General features: G+C 38.3%; 1 protein-coding gene across 3 annotated transcripts in view; it reads right to left on the reverse strand.

Annotated features, from left to right (window-relative positions):
* SNX13 (sorting nexin 13) overlaps positions 1-14,737 on the reverse strand; it is a 128,623-nt gene extending 113,886 nt beyond the window's left edge. The window contains exon 1 of one of the 3 annotated variants that reach the window (XR_009352863.1): positions 13,893-14,737. Coding sequence is in view for 2 of the 3 variants with exons in the window: in XM_059171289.1 (XP_059027272.1) it covers positions 13,893-14,492 (600 nt within the window). In the remaining variant the exon portion in view is untranslated. The remainder of the gene's footprint in view (positions 1-13,892) is intronic. The other 2 variants (XM_059171289.1, XM_059171291.1) reach the window with 2 other exon arrangements.
* Positions 14,738-18,620: the final 3,883 nt, after the last annotated feature.

The raw sequence follows: 18,620 nt of genomic DNA on the forward strand, positions 1-18,620 counted from the left end.
TACAATAGCATTATTTACAATAGCCACGATATGAAAGCACCCCAAGTGTCCACTGACTGATTAATGGATAAAGATGTGGTGTGCGTGCATATATAATATATGAAATATTATCCAGACATGAAATCTTGCCATTTGCAATGACATGGATGGCACTAGAGAGTATTATGCTAAGCGAAGTAAGTCTGAGAAAGACAAATACTGTATGATTTCACTCATATGTGTTATTTAAGAAAAACAAAGGGGAAACAGGGGTTGACATCAAGAAACAGAAACTCTCAATTATACAGAACTGTTACAAAGGGGAGGTGGGTAGGGAGATGGGTTAAATATGTGATAGGGCTTAAGGAGTACACTTATAGTGATGAGTATCAAGTAATGTATGGAACTGTTGAATCACCATATTGTACATCTGATATTGATATAACACTGTGTGCTAACTATATTGGAATTAAAATAAAAACTTGAAAGCTAAAAAAAAATCCATACTCTTGGGAGATTGTGAGAGTATTCTGAGAAATGACCTAATATCTGCAGTTTACTTTAAAATGATTCAGCTACAATGCAACAAAAATAACACAAGAGTCAGAAATGAAGAAATATGACAAAATGTTAATATAAGTACTTGGTATATTGGTGTTAAAGGCAATATTTTTCAAGGTTCCAGTATGTTTGAAAAATTACACTTTAAAAAACTGATTAAAATTATATTATTTATATATTTCTGAAAATAGTTTATTTTAAAAAGGTTCTTTCTGAATAATGGAGAGTGTTTTTTATTCATGACATTTCTTGCAACAACAATGAAAATGTTTTAATGGGAAAGAGGGCACTATTCCACTATATTCTTCAAGACCAGAAAGAAAACATCAAAAAAAAAAAAAATTAAGATCTTGAATGTCCAGGTTTCTCAGTAATTTTCTTCCTATTCCATAAATACCTTGTTCTCTTTAGATCCTGTAACTTTAACACTAAAATAAAAGGTATTATTCTAATATTAGTACTGCACTTGCCATTTCTTTTTTTTTTTTTAAGATTTTATTTATTTATTTGACAGAGAAAAAGATCACAAGTAAGCAGAGGGACAGACAGAGAGAGATGAGGAGAAGCAGGCTCCCTGCCTGGAGACTTGATCCCAAGGCCCCTGGGATCATGACCTGAGCCAAAGGCAGAGGCTTAACCCACTGAGCCACCCAGGCGCCCCCCACCTTTTTTTTTTTAAGATTTTATTTGTTTGATAGAGATCACAAGTAGGCAGAGAGGCAGTCAGAGAACAGAGAGCCCCACACGGGGTTCGTTCCAAGATCCCAGGACTCTGGGATCATGACCCAGAGGCTTTAAACTGCTGAGCCACCCAGGCACCCCTGCACTTGGCACTTCTAACCCAACAATTAGGCACTGCTCACCTACTCTTTTTGGGCCACATTATACTACATGAAGATCCTCAAACATCAAGCCCATTCCCTGGGGCACCTGGGTGGCTCATGGGTGGAGCATGGAACTCTTGATTTTGGCTCAGGTCACGATCTCAGGGTCTTGAGATCCAGCCCTAGCCTGCTCAGCCTGGATCTTACAGGAGATACTCTCTCTCCCTCTGCCCCTGCCCTGGCTCCAGCGTGAGCACATGCATGCTCTCTAAATAAACAAACAAACAAACAAACAAATAAATAAAATAGTTTTTTTTTAAAATTCAAGACCATTCTCTATCATTACCTCATTCTGAAAAAATAAGCTTAGTTACATGGCAATATAAAGGCATATTAAGTGCCCTTAGCAAAAGTGATTTATAAAGAATGAATTTACTTAATATGCCTGAAGAATTCCATTTACAAAAGTGTTCCTCTACTAAAGTTCACAAAACTTTTACCACAGTAGTTCACAGGTGCAACAGCAAGACAAAACAGGCCATATTCATAAATGGCTCCTCTTCTCCCTCATTCATACATGACTAAAACAAGAAAAAAGTTTCAATATTCAAACTCAACTTTTGCTTTTCCCCATCATACATCATCCAAGGGTAAATCAAAACAACACAAGCCTATTACAGTAGAAAGACCTAGATCTTCAATGCAAAGCCTACCAATGAATTATCACCAACCTTCTATCTTGTTTTTTTTTTTTTCCTTATAAAAAGGAGCATCCTCTAAAACCATAGTAGAAACCACCATTTACTAAGTGCTTAGTATTGGCTAGGACCTTTGCTAACCACTTTATATATATTTAATTCTCACAACAACTCTGACATGTTATATTACTAATGCTATTCTACAGATAAGGAAATAGCTAAATCATAGAACTGGGCCATGAAGTGAGCCTGGTTTATTTAAAATTCAAGCATGTTTTGAACCATTATTTTACACTGACTCTCAAACAGACTTTTTAAAAAGGAAAGTCAGGAGGAGATGGGCAAGATTATACACACAATTTCTGAAAAATCAAATAAAAGTGATTTACTGAGATTCAAAAATTCAATTTGTCAGAAAAACCTGAAGTAACTAAACTGACACTAACATCTTAAATCTCATGGTACTCTAAAACTCTGATGTAGATTTTTTAAGTAATAGTATTCAGGTAACTTTTAGGGTATGTTCTAGAGTTGGCACAGATACACATAAATTTCCTTCACAGTCCTGACGGCTGTACAGTAACAAATCATTATCAAAACAATGACCCTGAAAGTACTACAAGATCCTTTTAACTCACAATAAAAAAAAAAAAAAAGCCCAACGGTGTTCACTAACTCAGAGATCATGAGTCTTTAATAAGATAAATTCAGACGAGAGGCATACCAACATAAAAAAAATTATACTGCACTGTATCGCTTTAAATGTATACATGCTGTTTTATTTGTTCACCTCTTAAATTAACAACAGAAAAATATTTTTATACCTGTTCGTGGTGTGTAAAAATGAAAGTTAAATACTCTATCATCACCTATTTAATTTCTTTGCAAGAAGGAGGAAAGGGTAAGGTTAGGGGAAAAGCCCTGAGAGAGCAAGCTGCAAGCTTAGAGAGAGTAGAATAATAAGAGGTAAGGGAAAATAATCAACACATCTACAAAGCCTCACCAACAAAAGAAAAATTAAGTATAGAAAGGAAAATAAAGACAGATACAGATTCACCCACAAAGGACTTTGATGGCATAATCTCCAGCTAAGTAAAATGTTTTTATAATAGGAACACCCCCTCCTTGTGTATAACTATTTTATTATTGCATGAACGCAGAAAGGCAGCTGTCCTGTGGAGGGACTGAAGTAATTTATATGCTTAATATCCACATTTAAACTTATAAGTACAAATTTTATTTGTAGTAACACAGCCTTCAGTCCTTTTCTTAACTCACTGCGCGATACTACTACTACTAATCATGCCACTGCGTCTATTTTTTAAACAAAGGATTTTTACATCCCTTGCCTATTCCCTATTAAAGGAACAAACTAACAGAAGAACTTCCATAAATTCAAAGCTACTTTACATAAAACGTTATCAAACTGACAAGAATCATAATACTTTCCATAACAGAAAACTACGTTAACACTGGCATTTTTAAATATATATATTTTTAAATATTTTATTTATTTATTTGACAGAGAGAAATCACAAGCAGACGGAGAGGCAGGCAGAAAGGGAGATAGAGGGAAGCAGGCTCCCTTGCTGAGCAGAGAGCCTGATGCGGGGCTCGATCTCAGGACCCCGAGATCATGACCTGAGCCGAAGGCAGCGGCTTAATCCACTGAGCCACTCAGGCGCCCAACACTGGCATTTTTAAAGCACAATATGAAACTGTACTACAACTTTTTCATTTCACTCACCTACAGTAAAAGCTTTAATATAGAATAGATAAATTAGTCAAAAGTTCTAGTTATGACCAATTCTATCACACAGGTATCACCTCTCAATTTCCTCCTGAAATTTTCTAAATCTAGCTCTCAATGTAATACATAAATTACAGAGTTAGTAAAAACTGAGAGAGGGAAAAATCTGGTCATCTGGGTCAAAGAGAATTTCTTTGCTTTTTTTTTTTTTTAAGATTTTATTTATTTACCTATCAGAGAGAGAGGGAGCACAAGCGAAGGAGGGAGCAGCAGGCAGAGCTGGCAGAGGGAGAAGCAGACTCCCAAAAGCCCAAGATGGGGATTCAATCCCAGAACCCTGGGATCATGACCTGGGCTAAAAGCAAATGCTTAACAGACAGCCACCCAGGCGTCCCCAGTTTGACATTTTAAAATCTCTACCATGAAACAAAGAACACAGAAAACAACTTCAAACACTAAATTCTAAGCTATGAAAATAAACTACTTGCTATTTACATCTGAAAAAATAAGAATAAAACCTAGTATTTACTGAGTATTACTGTGGGAAACATTATTCACAGGATTTAATGTGTTGTTTCACTTAATACTTATAACAACACTATGGCGTAAATACCATTAATTTACAGTCACGCAGATGAGAAAACTAAGGTTCAAAAAGGTTAATAACTTTCCAAAATCAAAATGCTCTGAAGTGACAAAACTTTGATTCAAATCCAAATAATCTGACACCACCCACTGCTCTTAATCATCAGCATACATTCCTCAGAAATTGGAAATGTTCAATTGTGATTAGAAAATACGAATATGCGTGTATACAAAGATTTATGCATAGGTAGAAAAGAGAGATAATTAGCACTTTTCGCCCCAGAACAAAGACAATCACACTAAATTTTGCATTAGTGCCTTTACTTGACTCACTATTCTGAGTTATCAGACATTTACTGAACTTTAGTTCATAAAACACAATTTTAATAAATTATAAAATACTCTCAGGCCTAAATGATTTTTCTAAAATTTTTATGTAATCAATACACCCACTCTTTTAAAATAGGTTATTTCAGATGTTTTTTCTCTTTGTTGTTAAACCCTTCAAGCTGCCTCCAACCTCCCCCTACCCCATTTTCTCTTACTCTGCCAAACTTTACCAGGATTAGACTATTCCACAGGGTTAGGTGTTGAGCATTTAGGTGCTACTTAAGAAAATGTGTCAGATACTAGTGATTAACATCAGGTATAAAAATAGCTGATTATATTAATAACTGCAGTCTGATTAAGTACCCTGAGAAAAATATGCCATCTCAAATAAACTCGAGAAGAGACAACAAGAACAAATGCAAAGTACAATATTATGACTTAAACACTGGATAACACATATCTTAAAATCAGACCAGTTACTTCCCAAAATTTATGTAGTAACGAAAATAAGAAGTTTAATTCTTCTATTAACACTGCACAACTTCAATCAGTTTTATAATTTCCAAGCCTCAAATGATGGTGCATCCAAAAGCCTTTCTCCACACATCTATGCTGTCACACAGCTCTAGCCTTAAAAGTCATAATGCAAAGAATCACACTCTCTCTACAGTGCCAAACCAAAGCCAGGCTAAAAATAAAAATAGCTCCAGGGTTCCAGGAGCAAAACCAATTCAGGTTTAAGCACAGTAACATCCAAGGACTCTCCAATCATGCAGATCTATGGTGAAAAAACCAAGATACACCCTGTGGGTTTCACACATGCATAAGAATAAAAAGATTCCTCAGGAAATTGGGAAAAAACAACGCAATAAACCAAGAACAGTAAATTATTCCAGTTAATGTACATGAAGTGCCTGGTACTAACTTAAAGATCATAAACCAGTTTAATTTTCACAGCAGAACATAGAATTGTTTCATTGAACTTTGTGGTACGTATCATTTCTGAATTTATAATGGAATTGTAGATGGCTGAAATGATCTAACAATGTTCTGTCTCTAACAATGACACCAAGAGGCTTTTAGTCAAGAGAGTAAGGTAGCAGCTGCCCTCCTTGAAAATGTATCCCAAATTTCCAACTTTCTGAAATCCATAACCAAATTTTTTGTCATACTCACAAAGTTTCAAGATAGCATTAAAGGGGGGCATCTGGAGGGCACAGTGGGTTGAGCCTCTGCCTTCAGCTTGGATCATTATCTCAGGGTCCTGGGATCAAGCTCACATCAGGCTCTCTACTGGGCAGGGAGCCTGCTCCCCCGCTATCTCTGCCTGCCTCTCTGCCTACTTTTAATCTCTGTCAAATAAATAAATAAAATCTTTAAAAAAAAAAAAAAAAGGTAGCATTAAAGGTTATACAAACTGCGAAACACTCAACAAAACACCACAAAAATCAGCTAGAAACAAAGCTTTACCTAGTACAGGAACACAAATTTTAAGTAATACAAATAAAATCATAATAAAAACCAAGTATTAAGAGATACAAGATAAAATCTAAGTTGTTCTTGCATTTGTAATTGGTCATATGAAAATGACATCAATCTAACCAAATTTTTACCTGTAAGAAAAATTAAGACAAAATACATTCTAACAAAAAGACTGGTGTTCAACTTTTTTTGGTTTTGTGATCCCAAACACAATATTCAACGATGGTGTCCTATTAAAAAATATCTAATGGACACTGATAATAACCAATCTTTGAAAGGTAATTAATGTGCTGGCATAAATTTATGGTAGACAATTTTTGTCTTAATGATTTTTCACTTGTACGTTAATCTTACTGCAAAGAATATTTAACATTCATCCCCTCAACAGATTTTAGTGAGGACATTAGATGTTAAGCTCTATTCCAAGTACTGGGAACACAACTGTGAACCCCATCTTCAGGAGTTCACATTCGGCTGGGAAGAAACACAAAATAAGCATATAAATGTATATATAATAGAGGAGGGTGGAGCTTAGCATTACTTTTATGGAGTAATGGAATTCAGCTAGATCCTTCAGTAGACCATGGTAGACCCCTTAAGGAGATTTAAAGTCTTTTCCAAAAAAAAACAAAAAACAAAAAAACAAAGAACATGACAAATTCACAAATTTCTTTTACCTCTCTTTTCTCATTTTTAAAAAAATTTATTATGAATTAGCTTGGCGCAAATACAGACAGAAGAGATGGGCTGACTCTTCAATAACAAAGAGAAATTCATTTTAACAGCTACCATCTCATCCAAACTGGTAGTTTTAACCTGGAGTTATAAAGCTAATGAAAGTAATTACCTTTTAATTACATACTCCAACCTTTTCTTCCGCTTAATTTTTCATCCTTTAATTATGTTATCTGTTTTATTTTGACAAAAGACCTCAAGGCTTCAGGTGAATGAATGCCAAACTGGCACAAGGTAGCTCTGATAGTGAATTTTTAGAGGGCAGGTTTCAGATCTGACTCACCCCCTGAGCACCAGAACTTCTCAGGTGCCTACCACATAGTACATGTATTTATGTTTAGTGAACAAATTAAACTGCAAAAATTAACCTCTGATACAAGTTATAACCAAAGCTTTATAAAAATTATCCTAAACAACACCTTTTCCTTTCAAGAATTTATCAGGGTTGATTAAAAGATTTACTTTCCCACAAATATTTAAGGACATGTAGAAATAACTGCTAACCCTCAAATAAGTGAACTTTTTCAAAATATTTTTTCTTTCAAAAATTCTTTGGAATCAGTTTACCAACTACATAGGAAACTAATCTCATTACTAGTTTGCAAGACATGCTCTCGGTCAACCTTTTTTTTTCTTCTTTTCACTTCTTTTAACCTATTCTTGGCCTCCCCTATATCTACACCAGTAGCCAGGGGGCACCCTCTTTCTCTGGGAATCCATCCATCCATCCACCCACTAAGAAGCAAATGAGCCATAAAGCTAGATGGAGCCTAGGACTTGGATTCAAATCAATGCAAGGCATACGGGGCGGGGGGGGGGGGGGGCAGCCTGATGTATTAACCACAAATATTTGTATAATGATTGAAAATTTACAGAGTTGTACTCTCTATCATTTTTTTATCTGATCTTCACAATATGAGAGCAGCTAGGAAGTGCTACTACTATCCAATTTTACAAAGAAGGGAACTAAGACTCAAAAATTTCAAACAACTCCCCTGATGTCACATCATAAATAAGTGAAGTTGGAACTCATCCTCATACCACTTAACAACAGGTTATTGTCTGTTGCCACACTACTGTGGTACATGTAATATGTTGACAGACATGAGCATGCATTACCACCATGAGTCCAGCCTGTTTATTCACTCAATTTTAAACCTTTTTAATGGTCAAATAGTTTACTATTTTAAAGCTGTCCACTTGCTTTAATTCAAATTTATCTCTCTCCTTCCAAATATTTAAAGTGCTGTAGTATCAAAATTAAACCTAAGAAACAGAAAGTCAATTTTAGATTACCATCGATAGAGAGGACACTTAATGGTCTGTAAAACCACAAAATTTCAAAACACGTTTAAAAAGCCATACCCTAAGAACCTCTCTCAGGAATGCCATAAAGTCACTTAGCTTCACCACCAAATGGCTAGCTACTTAGTGACCAGAGCTGAAAACTTCCCCATGATAAAACCTATTTTATTCCTCTTCCAAAAGCTCATGTTCCCTCTTTCCATTATTACTCAGCTAACACAGCCTGGTTGATTCCACCTGAAGCAAACATCCTCTCATACCCTTTTTATTTTCCCTTTAGGAGATTTCCACAGTAACACTAGAAATGAGACTAAATGTAGGTAAGCATGAGCACATCTAACAAGACTAGATTAATACATAAAACATCCCATGTCATCTGCGAAAAGCTATATATATGTTGGCAATTACCACATGAAAAGATCAAAAGCAAATACATTTTCCAGTGGCCTTATGACATACAACCAATTCCTTTAACTTTTTTTTTTTTTCAAGATTTTAGTTATTTGTCATAGAGAGAGAGAGCAAGTGAGCACACACACAAGCAGGGGGAGAGCAGAAGTAAGCAGGCTCCCCACTGAGCAAGGAGCCCAAGGTGGAACTCCATCCGAAGACCCTGGGATCCTGAGCTGATCCTTAGGCAGCCGCTAACCCAACTGAACCACTCAGGCGCCCAGTATAGCATTTTTAATTATAAACATACAGTAGACTAGTTAAGAAAACAATTTTTTATCAATGTCTATGGAAAAGTGGTCAACAAACTTTGAAACAACCCATCCAAACACCAGAGTCTCTATATTAGAGTTCTCGGAGAGAAATAGAACCAATAAGAAGTAAGGATTTTTTTAAGATTTATTATGAAGTACTGGTTCACACGATTATGGGAGCTGAGAAGTCCCACATCTGCCATCCAAAAGCTGGAGACCCAGTAAAATTAGTGGTAATTCAGTCCAAAGGCCTAAGAATCAGGAACCAAAGATTTAAATCCCAATTCAAGGAAATGAGATGGGACGTTCCAGCTCTAGCAGGGGAAGGGAGGGCGAATTCCTCCTTCCTCCACCTACAGTTCTATTCCGGGCCCTCAAGGGATTAGAGAGTGCCTACCCATAACAGGAAGCGCAATCTACTTTAGAGAGTGCACTGATTCAAATGTTAATCTCAGCCTGATCCAGAGACACTCTAACAGACACACCTAGAAGTAACTGTTTAATCTGGGCACCCCATGACCAGTTACGCTGACAAATAAAATTATCATCACATGATTAAACAACTCTGTACTATAATGCAAACTCAATCACCTTTAAGAGCAAATCACCTATCAAAAACTATAAAATCCGGAAAGAAAAAACCTACTGACTTCCTTTGTGCAAATATCTTCAGAAAGTATTTGAAACACAAAATTTTATTCCTTCAACAACTATTAATCTGGGACTTCTAAAAGCGCTACAGAGTGCAACTTTTCCCACCTATATCTTATTTGTTAATCACAAAAGCTACAATTAGCGTTAGTATATAAAAACCAATAAATCTGGGTGGCAGTGACTGAATACAAATATAAACCATTTTTATCTAACACCTCACATCTGCTCACAACCCAAACTACTAAGCTTAAACAGCTACAATGTTTTACTCCATATTTTTAAAAGCAGAAGACCAATGTCAACTGTCTAGTAATTGGTTGTTAGCAAAAAACAACCTCCAGAGTATACCACAGCTTAGGTTTAAATTCAACATATTATCCTGTATCTTCTATACCTTTAGTATTCTGTAATAATAAATGCTCAGACCCATAACCCTAAAAGCTTTTAAAAAAAGTTTAAAAATGTAGTTAATGACAATTCTTTGTTAAATACCTCTTTATATCCTAATGTATTTCATTACATTCTAATCCTATGAAAATTCAGATTAACTGAAACAAATCCTCAAGTAAACATCCCATACCCTAATTCTGATATATGTAAATTTATGCTTCTTTTTTAAAAGAGAGGAGTAGAGGGCAAATAGGTATTAAACAAATAATTTTCAAGTACACTATGACAAATAGGAGTAACATTAAGAGTAAGAAATCCTGGGGCGCCTGGGTGGTTCAGTGGGTTAAGCCTCTGCCTTCCACTCAGGTCATGATCTCAGGGTCCTGGGATGGAGCCCTGCATCAAGCACCGCATCGAGCCCGGCATTGGGCTCTCTGCTCTGCAGGGAGCCTGCCCCCCCCCACAACCATCCCACCTGCCTCTCTGCCTACTTGTGATCTCTGTCAAATAAATAAATTAAATCTTAAAAAAAAAAAAAATAGCAGAAGTCCTAACAGGGGCAAAGACAGTAGAAGGGGAAAAAGATTAACTAGACATTTAAAACAGACAAACCAGTCATACTTATTTGGAAAATGCAAAAGACACACAAATATCGCTAGCAAGTCTTCTAAATATGTCATTTGTACTGATAATGAATATAATACAAATTGAAGCCAAAAAGTTTAAATCGAAAACTATGTTAACCTCCCTTTAGGGAAACAAACCAAAAAAAAAAAAAAAAAGGCAAGGGGCACCTGGGTGGCTCTGCCTTTGGCTCAGGTCATGATCTCAGGGTCCTGGGATCTAGCCCTGCATCAGGCTCTCTGCTCGGTGGGGAACCTGCTTCCCCCTCTCTGCCTGCCTCTCTGCGGACTTGTGATCAAAATAACTGGTCAAATAACTAAATAAAATCTTAAAAAAAAAAAAAATGCAAGAGGACATACTGGGGCTGTACTTTCAATTCACGCTAATCTACCATCACAGGTTTCAAAGTTCAACATACATATCAATTTGCTCAACTAGGTAATTTTTTCCATTAACTTGAGATGGCCCTTAATTGGCCACTGGCATAGGTTCTGAAAGGTTTCAAAGATCTATTTTGACAAAATGCAAAACTGAAGTTTCATATGAATATTTATCACTACTGTTACTATTATGTATCTATATACCTGGCATCCTCATCCTGGTTAAAAAAAAAAAAAAAAAGGTAAACCTCAAAATACTTTACTGATGATTATCAGCTACAAAAGAAAATTAATGATGCATTTATTCCATACTGAGTCACAAAAACAGCACACAATCTGAAATAAAAGGACATAGGTGTGACTCTTGGTTCCACCTGTTACATAATTTTAAGCCAACTACTTTAACTCTCAGTCTTCTCATCTGGCTATTGAAGACTGTATCTCCCATCTCAATGCTGAGATATCAAAAAACCAAGCAGACAGTACCACTCACCACTTTCTGGAGCATAAAGTCTGCTCATTGAACAATAGATTCTTTTGCACATAGTTCATCATTATGTATTTTAAAGTTTAACATGAATTAAATCACTTCCTCTAATATCTCCTGATCTATGTTGTAACAAAGAGAAGCAGTAAAACGGAGTCCCACACTACTAATTTTTTAGTAACCAATACTGAGTAAAATTTTATATCTAATGTATTTCCAAACAGACTATTTCTGAGTCTTAAAAACTAAAGGCTAAAGGTAAAACAAAAAGTCTTTCTCACGTAATATTTCTGTTTATCTACTGACAGTATTTGGGCAAAAGTAGTGTATTATAAAATCTATTAAGAGAGGTGAAAATTACTCACTGAAAGCTATACAGTCAGAAATACTAGGTCAGGAGATGGGATTCAAGTTTCACATTTGCCACTAATAAATGCTGGCCTTAGACATTTGGACAGAGACCCTTGAAGTCTCTGGGCTTCAGTTTTCTCATCTATAAAATAACTACTAAAAACCAAAGATAAAATCCAAGTCCCATTTAATCTGGGCCTTCCTTCGGGAAGGCAATCCACTGTAGTAGTTAACAGAATGGACTCGGCAAGGACTGACTGCCAAGGTGGGAAACCTGGCTCAGCCACTACAAGCTGTGCACCAATCAACACACACAAAGCACTAAAGTACATCTTACTACCATCAATGATGTACTGTTTAAAATATTTCACTGAAACACAAAACCACTTTACAATACAGAGGCTTAAAAGGTACAGTCCTGCCAAATCAAGACACTAGCATTTTAGTAGCAGACACTGAGCTCATGTGATAACATTAGAACCCTTTAAACCATGCTAACCTAAGCCAAGTTTCATCAGAAGATCATGTCATAAAATATCAGACATTAAAGACTCGACTGAAACTTATTGTAAGGCTAATTATTCTCACCAAAATATCATACTGAAGGTAATAATAGAACTTCTGCTACTTAGGACTTCTTTTTTAACCAAATACTGCTAATGACAACAGAAACTTACGACACATCATAATTTCCAAAAATTAAATAAACTCCAGGAATGAAAAATATGTGGGATTTAGAAATATTAAGTGAACTACAAACTACAAGAAATAAGGATTTCATGAATTAATACCAACCAGTATTTACCAGATCAATCATATTCCAAAGCTCTGTGTGCAGATCAAGAGCAAATACCAAAATGTGAACTTCCTCAGAGGTTCAACAAATTGGAAAGGCAAGTAAATCCTTTTTTATCACTTTTTAACACAACAAAAGCCACTCATCTACAAACGTTTTTATTTTCTTTTGGCCCAGGTAGGAATACTCCCTGTTGCCCATTAAAACTGTTTCCTATCCTTAACTCGGCCCACAAAGATAACCCAAACTAGTCCCTGACAGCTGACATCTGAACCTTCAAAGGACTTCAAGCGAGTAGCTTCTAAGATATTTCCTCAAATCCACAAGCTGCAGAATTTCTCTTCAGTGACGCCTACACGAGCATATACCAGTACACATAACTGTGTTAACTTGGGTCAAGTATCTAATGAGACCAATTTAGTTCTTCCCCTTAAAGTACTGCTAGTAAAGGCAAACTCTACTTCTTCAAAAACTCTGCTTTTTTTTTTTTTTGCAATGGACATGAAGCACTAGAAAAGGGAAACTGATTGGCTAGTCATAGCTGCCCTACTTCCATTTCAGGTCCAAGTTTAAAACAAAACAAAACAAAACAAAACTGTTCCACAAAGGGTACCAAGGGAGCCTTACGCAAATCAAGAGTGTATGTAGGTGCTAAACTGAACTTCCCGATTCCTACGACTTAAAAAGGTGACAGGGTGTGAGGGGGGAGGGAGGACGGTGATATAACCGGGCTATTCAAGTGTCGCTTGAGAAAGAAGGTCCACTTCACTAAGTAAGCAAAGTAGGGGGTGGGTAAAAACCGGTCTGGCCGAGTGACAAACCCAGGATGCTGACCGAGCTTGGAAGTGGAGGGCCCTGGAGGCCAGGGACCGGAGGAAGGGAGCTCTCGGGCAAACCGTAGGGGAACTGGAACTAGCAGCAACGCAGAGACCAACGCTGCCACAGAGCAGCGTGTAAGGGGACACCACGAAGGAAGCGATGAGTTAGGTAGCGACAGCAGGAGGGTGACCAGTGCCACGGGCGACAGGCAAGTGGCAACTGCGAAAGAGGAGGCACAGCAGCTGGAGGTGGTGGGACTCTGTTGAGTCAGCACAGCTCCTATTCAGGGGGCACTTGTAGGATCCCCGCTCCTCCTCCGGCCCAGGGGCCTTCTACAGAGGGTCAAGCCCGCGGGCGGGAGAAATGATGTTCTCGGAAGAGCTGGCGCCGGCCCCTTCCCCATTTCACAGGTAAACACTGGCCGCCGTCGCCGCTTACCTCTGTTAACATTATTACACCCCGGGGAAGCGAGCTCCTCCCTAGCCTCGCCGCATGGCAACAGCCGTAGCAGCAACGAAAACTGCCCGAGCCGCCGCCAACGGCCGGAACAGCTCCTTCAGTCTTCTCCCGGGCGGCGGCTTTACTCGGCTTCGCTGGCTTCCCCCCGGCCCGGCTGCTCGCGACGGACGCGCCGCCATCTTGGAAGAGCGACGTCCGCGTCTCTCTGCGACGTGCGCTCCCATTGGTGGGCGCAGGAGCCGCCGGCCACTCGTGACCGTCTCCATGGCGCCAGCGCGTGGGGAAGTGAAGGCGGAAGCTGCGGGGCCCACTCCGACACGGCGGTGAGGCCTCCAAAGCTGGGTTCCCAAACCCACCTGGGACTGCTGCGAGTGGAGAGCGGCCCCAGCGCAGGGCCAGTACGGGAGGCGGCGCGCGCGCCAGCGGAGCTCGCTCGTCCTCCACCGCACGCCGGGGTAGGCCGCCTCTGGGGTGGAGCGAGACCGGCAGAGACCGAGCCTTCGACTGATGGCGCTGCGCACCTCGCGCCTCTCGGGGACAAGGCGGCCGATGTCCTGTGGAAAAACTTCCCTCTCGCATTTCCTTTGCCCACCGGCGACCGAAGAGCAGGGTCGGCCCCTTCCGCGAATGGGGTTAAATATGATCTGAAACTGCTCCCCACGCAGCCCCTGTCTTCCGGAACTTTGACAGAAACTTTTCCTTTGTCCTGACCCGTCGTCAGCGAACCCTCTTCTGGGGTGCGCGGCAGGTTGTAGAATTGATACAGGCATATCAGCTTTACCCACGATCCTAGCCGTGCGGACTGTCGCAGATTAGTTGATTGGCCACCACCTGCATGACAATGAGGGCTTAGTTTCGCTGCTTCTAAGAGACCTGGAAAAAACGGGGGGGGGGGCCGCTTTTGCTTTTTAACTGCCATCTCTACAGCTCTCCTGGCTTCTTGATATATTATGGGTCTGTATCAGGGTGTGCAGATTTGAGCAGCCGTCCGTATAAGTAGTGCCAACTTAAAATGGAACTGAACTCTGGCGCTCGGTGCATAGGAGCCCCTGAGACTGACCCCATTCTGAATCTACCAGTAGATGGGTTGTAACGTGTGGAATTGGAGGCAGCCACTTCCACCTGAATTTGAGTGAAAGTAGTTTACCTGAACCTGCTGTCAAAGTGTGTTATTCTGTTGTGTATTCGAAACTAGTTTACAAGAAAATTTGAAGATTTTCAGATTTGAAATGCAGAACCCTTCCATCTCTTTTTTACGGGGGTACAATTTGGGGAAACTAACGCCAATGGTTCATTCCCCTTTCCAGAATCTCGTTCCCCACACCTCTACTCCTTTCCTTAACAATGTTACTATTTTATAAAATGAAATTTACTTAACACATTCCTGTCATATTCTCGAAATATTAAGTGAAGGCATTACAGACTTGTGTTACTACTATTCTGCTGTGTCCTCACCAAGAAAACAAAATTGTTCATTTAGATAGTAAAACACTCATTTTACTGAATGCAGCTAATGGAGGCAAAGCAGTTTTGTTGTTTTGGTCTCCATCTGATACATAATTTCCATATTATTGGCTGGGCAGAATTCTGACCTCTGCAACACAATAAAATGTGTTACTGGTATTGACAGATTAAGCCATGAGTAGGAAATACTATTGGAAAATATTATCTGGACTAAGATGTTAAGGGAAACTAAGATACTAGAGACAAGGAAGCTGGAAAAAGATACTGATCCAACCTGTAAGTAAGAAAACAGAGGAGACTTATTAATATTTAAGATACCAGCTGGTGAATTAAAATTGTAATTTAGGCGTTTAGCCTTGGGTATTTAACTTTTTGCACATATTTTCCCATTCCAGGAGCTATACATTTTCACCTGTTTTCACCTGTTCTAAAGGTGGTAAAATAAGTGTAGACATAACGTGAGATTTGTTGGTACAACAAACCTGTAATGTGACCTGAACGTGCTTTTAACATTTAAGAGTTTCTCTGTAGACCTAGGAGCAAGCCAAAATCATTAGCTCCTAGTTTTCTTAGCCAGATTCCTTTCTGTGACCTAAAAACCTTATGCTAGCTAGCATCTCAAGTCCCTCCTCACATCCACCTCTCTGACCTCATTTCTACTAAGCACTTTGCTCCAGCTTTCCTGCTCCTATAACAGCAAGGCATGTTGTAGAAAGATCTTTCCACCAAATACTTACATGGTTAGATCCCTCACCACTGTCCCGTTTTTGCTCAAATGTCACCTTTTTTAAAGAAACCTACTATGACCGTCCCATTTAAAATGTTGCCTATCCCCATCCCCCCTCCCTTGCTTCAGTTTTCTTAATAACTCTTAAGCCTTCTAACATAATTACTGTTTTCTTTCTTACTGTCTGTCTTCTCTCCATTAGAACATAAGCTCCACACGGTCAGGGATTTTTTTTTGTTCTGTTTTTTGTTCTGTTGTGATGTTTCCTCAGCACCAAGAATACTAAGAATATTGCATGGAACATAGTAGACACTCAATAAGTATTTCTTAAGTGAATGGGTAAATCGTTTTCTGAAAGACCTCAAAAGGAAAAACCTTAATTAAAATTAATTTAAAGCAAAATCTTTGGTGTTAGAAGGTTAATTTTTAAAAAATCAGCCATTGCATGTTCTTACCTTGCAGTTATGGGGAGAATTACTTTTATTGTCACTAGACTGCTAAAGAAAAGTTTATGACAAAAATGTGATCTACACCTTTATTTTTAATGGGGTGAGGGATAAGGATAAAAAATGTTAAAAACAAATGTTACATTTATCTTGGGCATGAGTTAAAATTAGCATGCTGGCAAGAGAAGCAACAAACTGAATATGGTATGCCATTTCAGTGAGTTATGGAAATTGAGGAATTGTATAGCTGAGAAACAATGTTAAAAATAAGCACCTAATTTGGTACAGATTACAGTTGCATTCCATGTGGTCTTGAAAATACCCTATCAGTTGTTACAAAGGAAACCTGGAACCAGCTGATCTGAAATGCCGGCTGCTTTGGCTATCAATCAGAAATTCAAAACAAAACAATCCGTCTTAAGAAACACATGATAAGGATATTTACGTGGCTGTTCTTGCAAAAGGTCTGATTCCCCAACAGCAGTGTCCAATCTGTCCAATTAACACAGGAAGGGATGACGAAAAGAGGTCAGAGGCAAAAATCAAGTGCATGACCCTTTTAAATAGGCCAATGCCAATGACCTCTCAACCCCCAAGCAGCAATTTGGAATACCTAGTTTGCCTACTTTTTCGTTTTAAAAACAGATTAAAAAAAAAAAAAAAAAACTCTCCTACATATTCAGATTGTTACAAATTAGCTACAATTCCTTTTGAGAAACTGGGAACATACAGCATCAACCTTCCAAGCAAGCACATCTATCACACAGTTGTTATATTTTAAACTTGGTTTTTTAAGCCATTTCATTAACTCCAGTTTCTTCATAATACCATTATTATCAATGTCAACTACCACTGCTACTGAACATTAAAGAGTACTCTGCATTCATTAACAACGCCCAATCTCAAAGCCAGCGAATCAGTATTGAAGTAATGCATTGCTAACAGAGGAGACACATTGTAAGAACAGACAACAGCAGGATATCCTGATTCTTCATTACAGCTTTGGTAGGGTCACAGTAAGCAGAAATTGCTGGGCATTTAAGAGTGATCTGAAGTCTAGCTTCAAATAGCCCAGCTTGTGCTTTCTTCTCTTGCATAGTATTTTTTGAGAAAATACTTAGGCAACTCAAACCTAAAAAACTGAAACAGAAATAACATGAAACTTTGCTAACAATAGATGCAGCCATAGCAGAATAATAATGTTCACATTTCAGAAGTATGAGGAGATCACTGGCAACCTCAGTCAATATTTATTGAAACATATTTTTTTCATCACAAAAATTAAACCTACGGCACTTTTCAAACACTTAATTCTCAGTTATGAATACAGGCCAGGTGCTATGGGAGGTTATTTTGCAGATACTATGCTTAACAATTGAAGAAGGCTATCATAGTAGATCCTATTACCTTTTGAGGCCATGACAAACTTAATGAGTGGCCCCAAGTCACCAGTAAAAAGTATATCTGTCAACATCATTTATCACTGTTGATGTTGACTTCAGTCAACCTGGCTGAGACAGTGTTTCTCAGATTTCTCTGCTACAATGTTACTATTTTTCCCCTTTTCATACTACTACACTCCTTGGAAGGAAGTCACTGTTAGCAGCCCACACAGAAGGAGCCCAGAATTAAGCTCCTTCTCGTTGAGGGGGGAATATCTACTTAAATTATTTGGAATTATTTTACATGGGAAATGTGTCTCTTCTCCATTTTTTATCAATTCAATCATTTATTTATATGAGTTTGGACTCATAGATATTTATTTTGTCCTCCAGGTTAAATCCAACACTTTTGTATTTTGTGGAAATTGTCCCAGCTTTGGGAATTCTTAGTTGCCCTATGTCCTCTTAATATACTCATATCAATGTGGGATAGTTTTTTGTTTTTTGAGGACTTCCTTTCTACATGATACTCAAGATACTATAAAATGCTCCAGGGTCATTATACCCCAGTTCTAGAATCAGCCATTTCTCTAAGGAATTTCCATTTCTTTATTGAAGATGAGAAAACAAGATTTAGGCACCAGGTGTGTTCTTTGCTACTTAGGGTGTCCTTTCTTTTCATCCCTTG

This window comes from Mustela lutreola, chromosome 4, assembly GCF_030435805.1.
Source record: "Mustela lutreola isolate mMusLut2 chromosome 4, mMusLut2.pri, whole genome shotgun sequence".
Taxonomy (NCBI): domain Eukaryota; kingdom Metazoa; phylum Chordata; class Mammalia; order Carnivora; family Mustelidae; genus Mustela; species Mustela lutreola.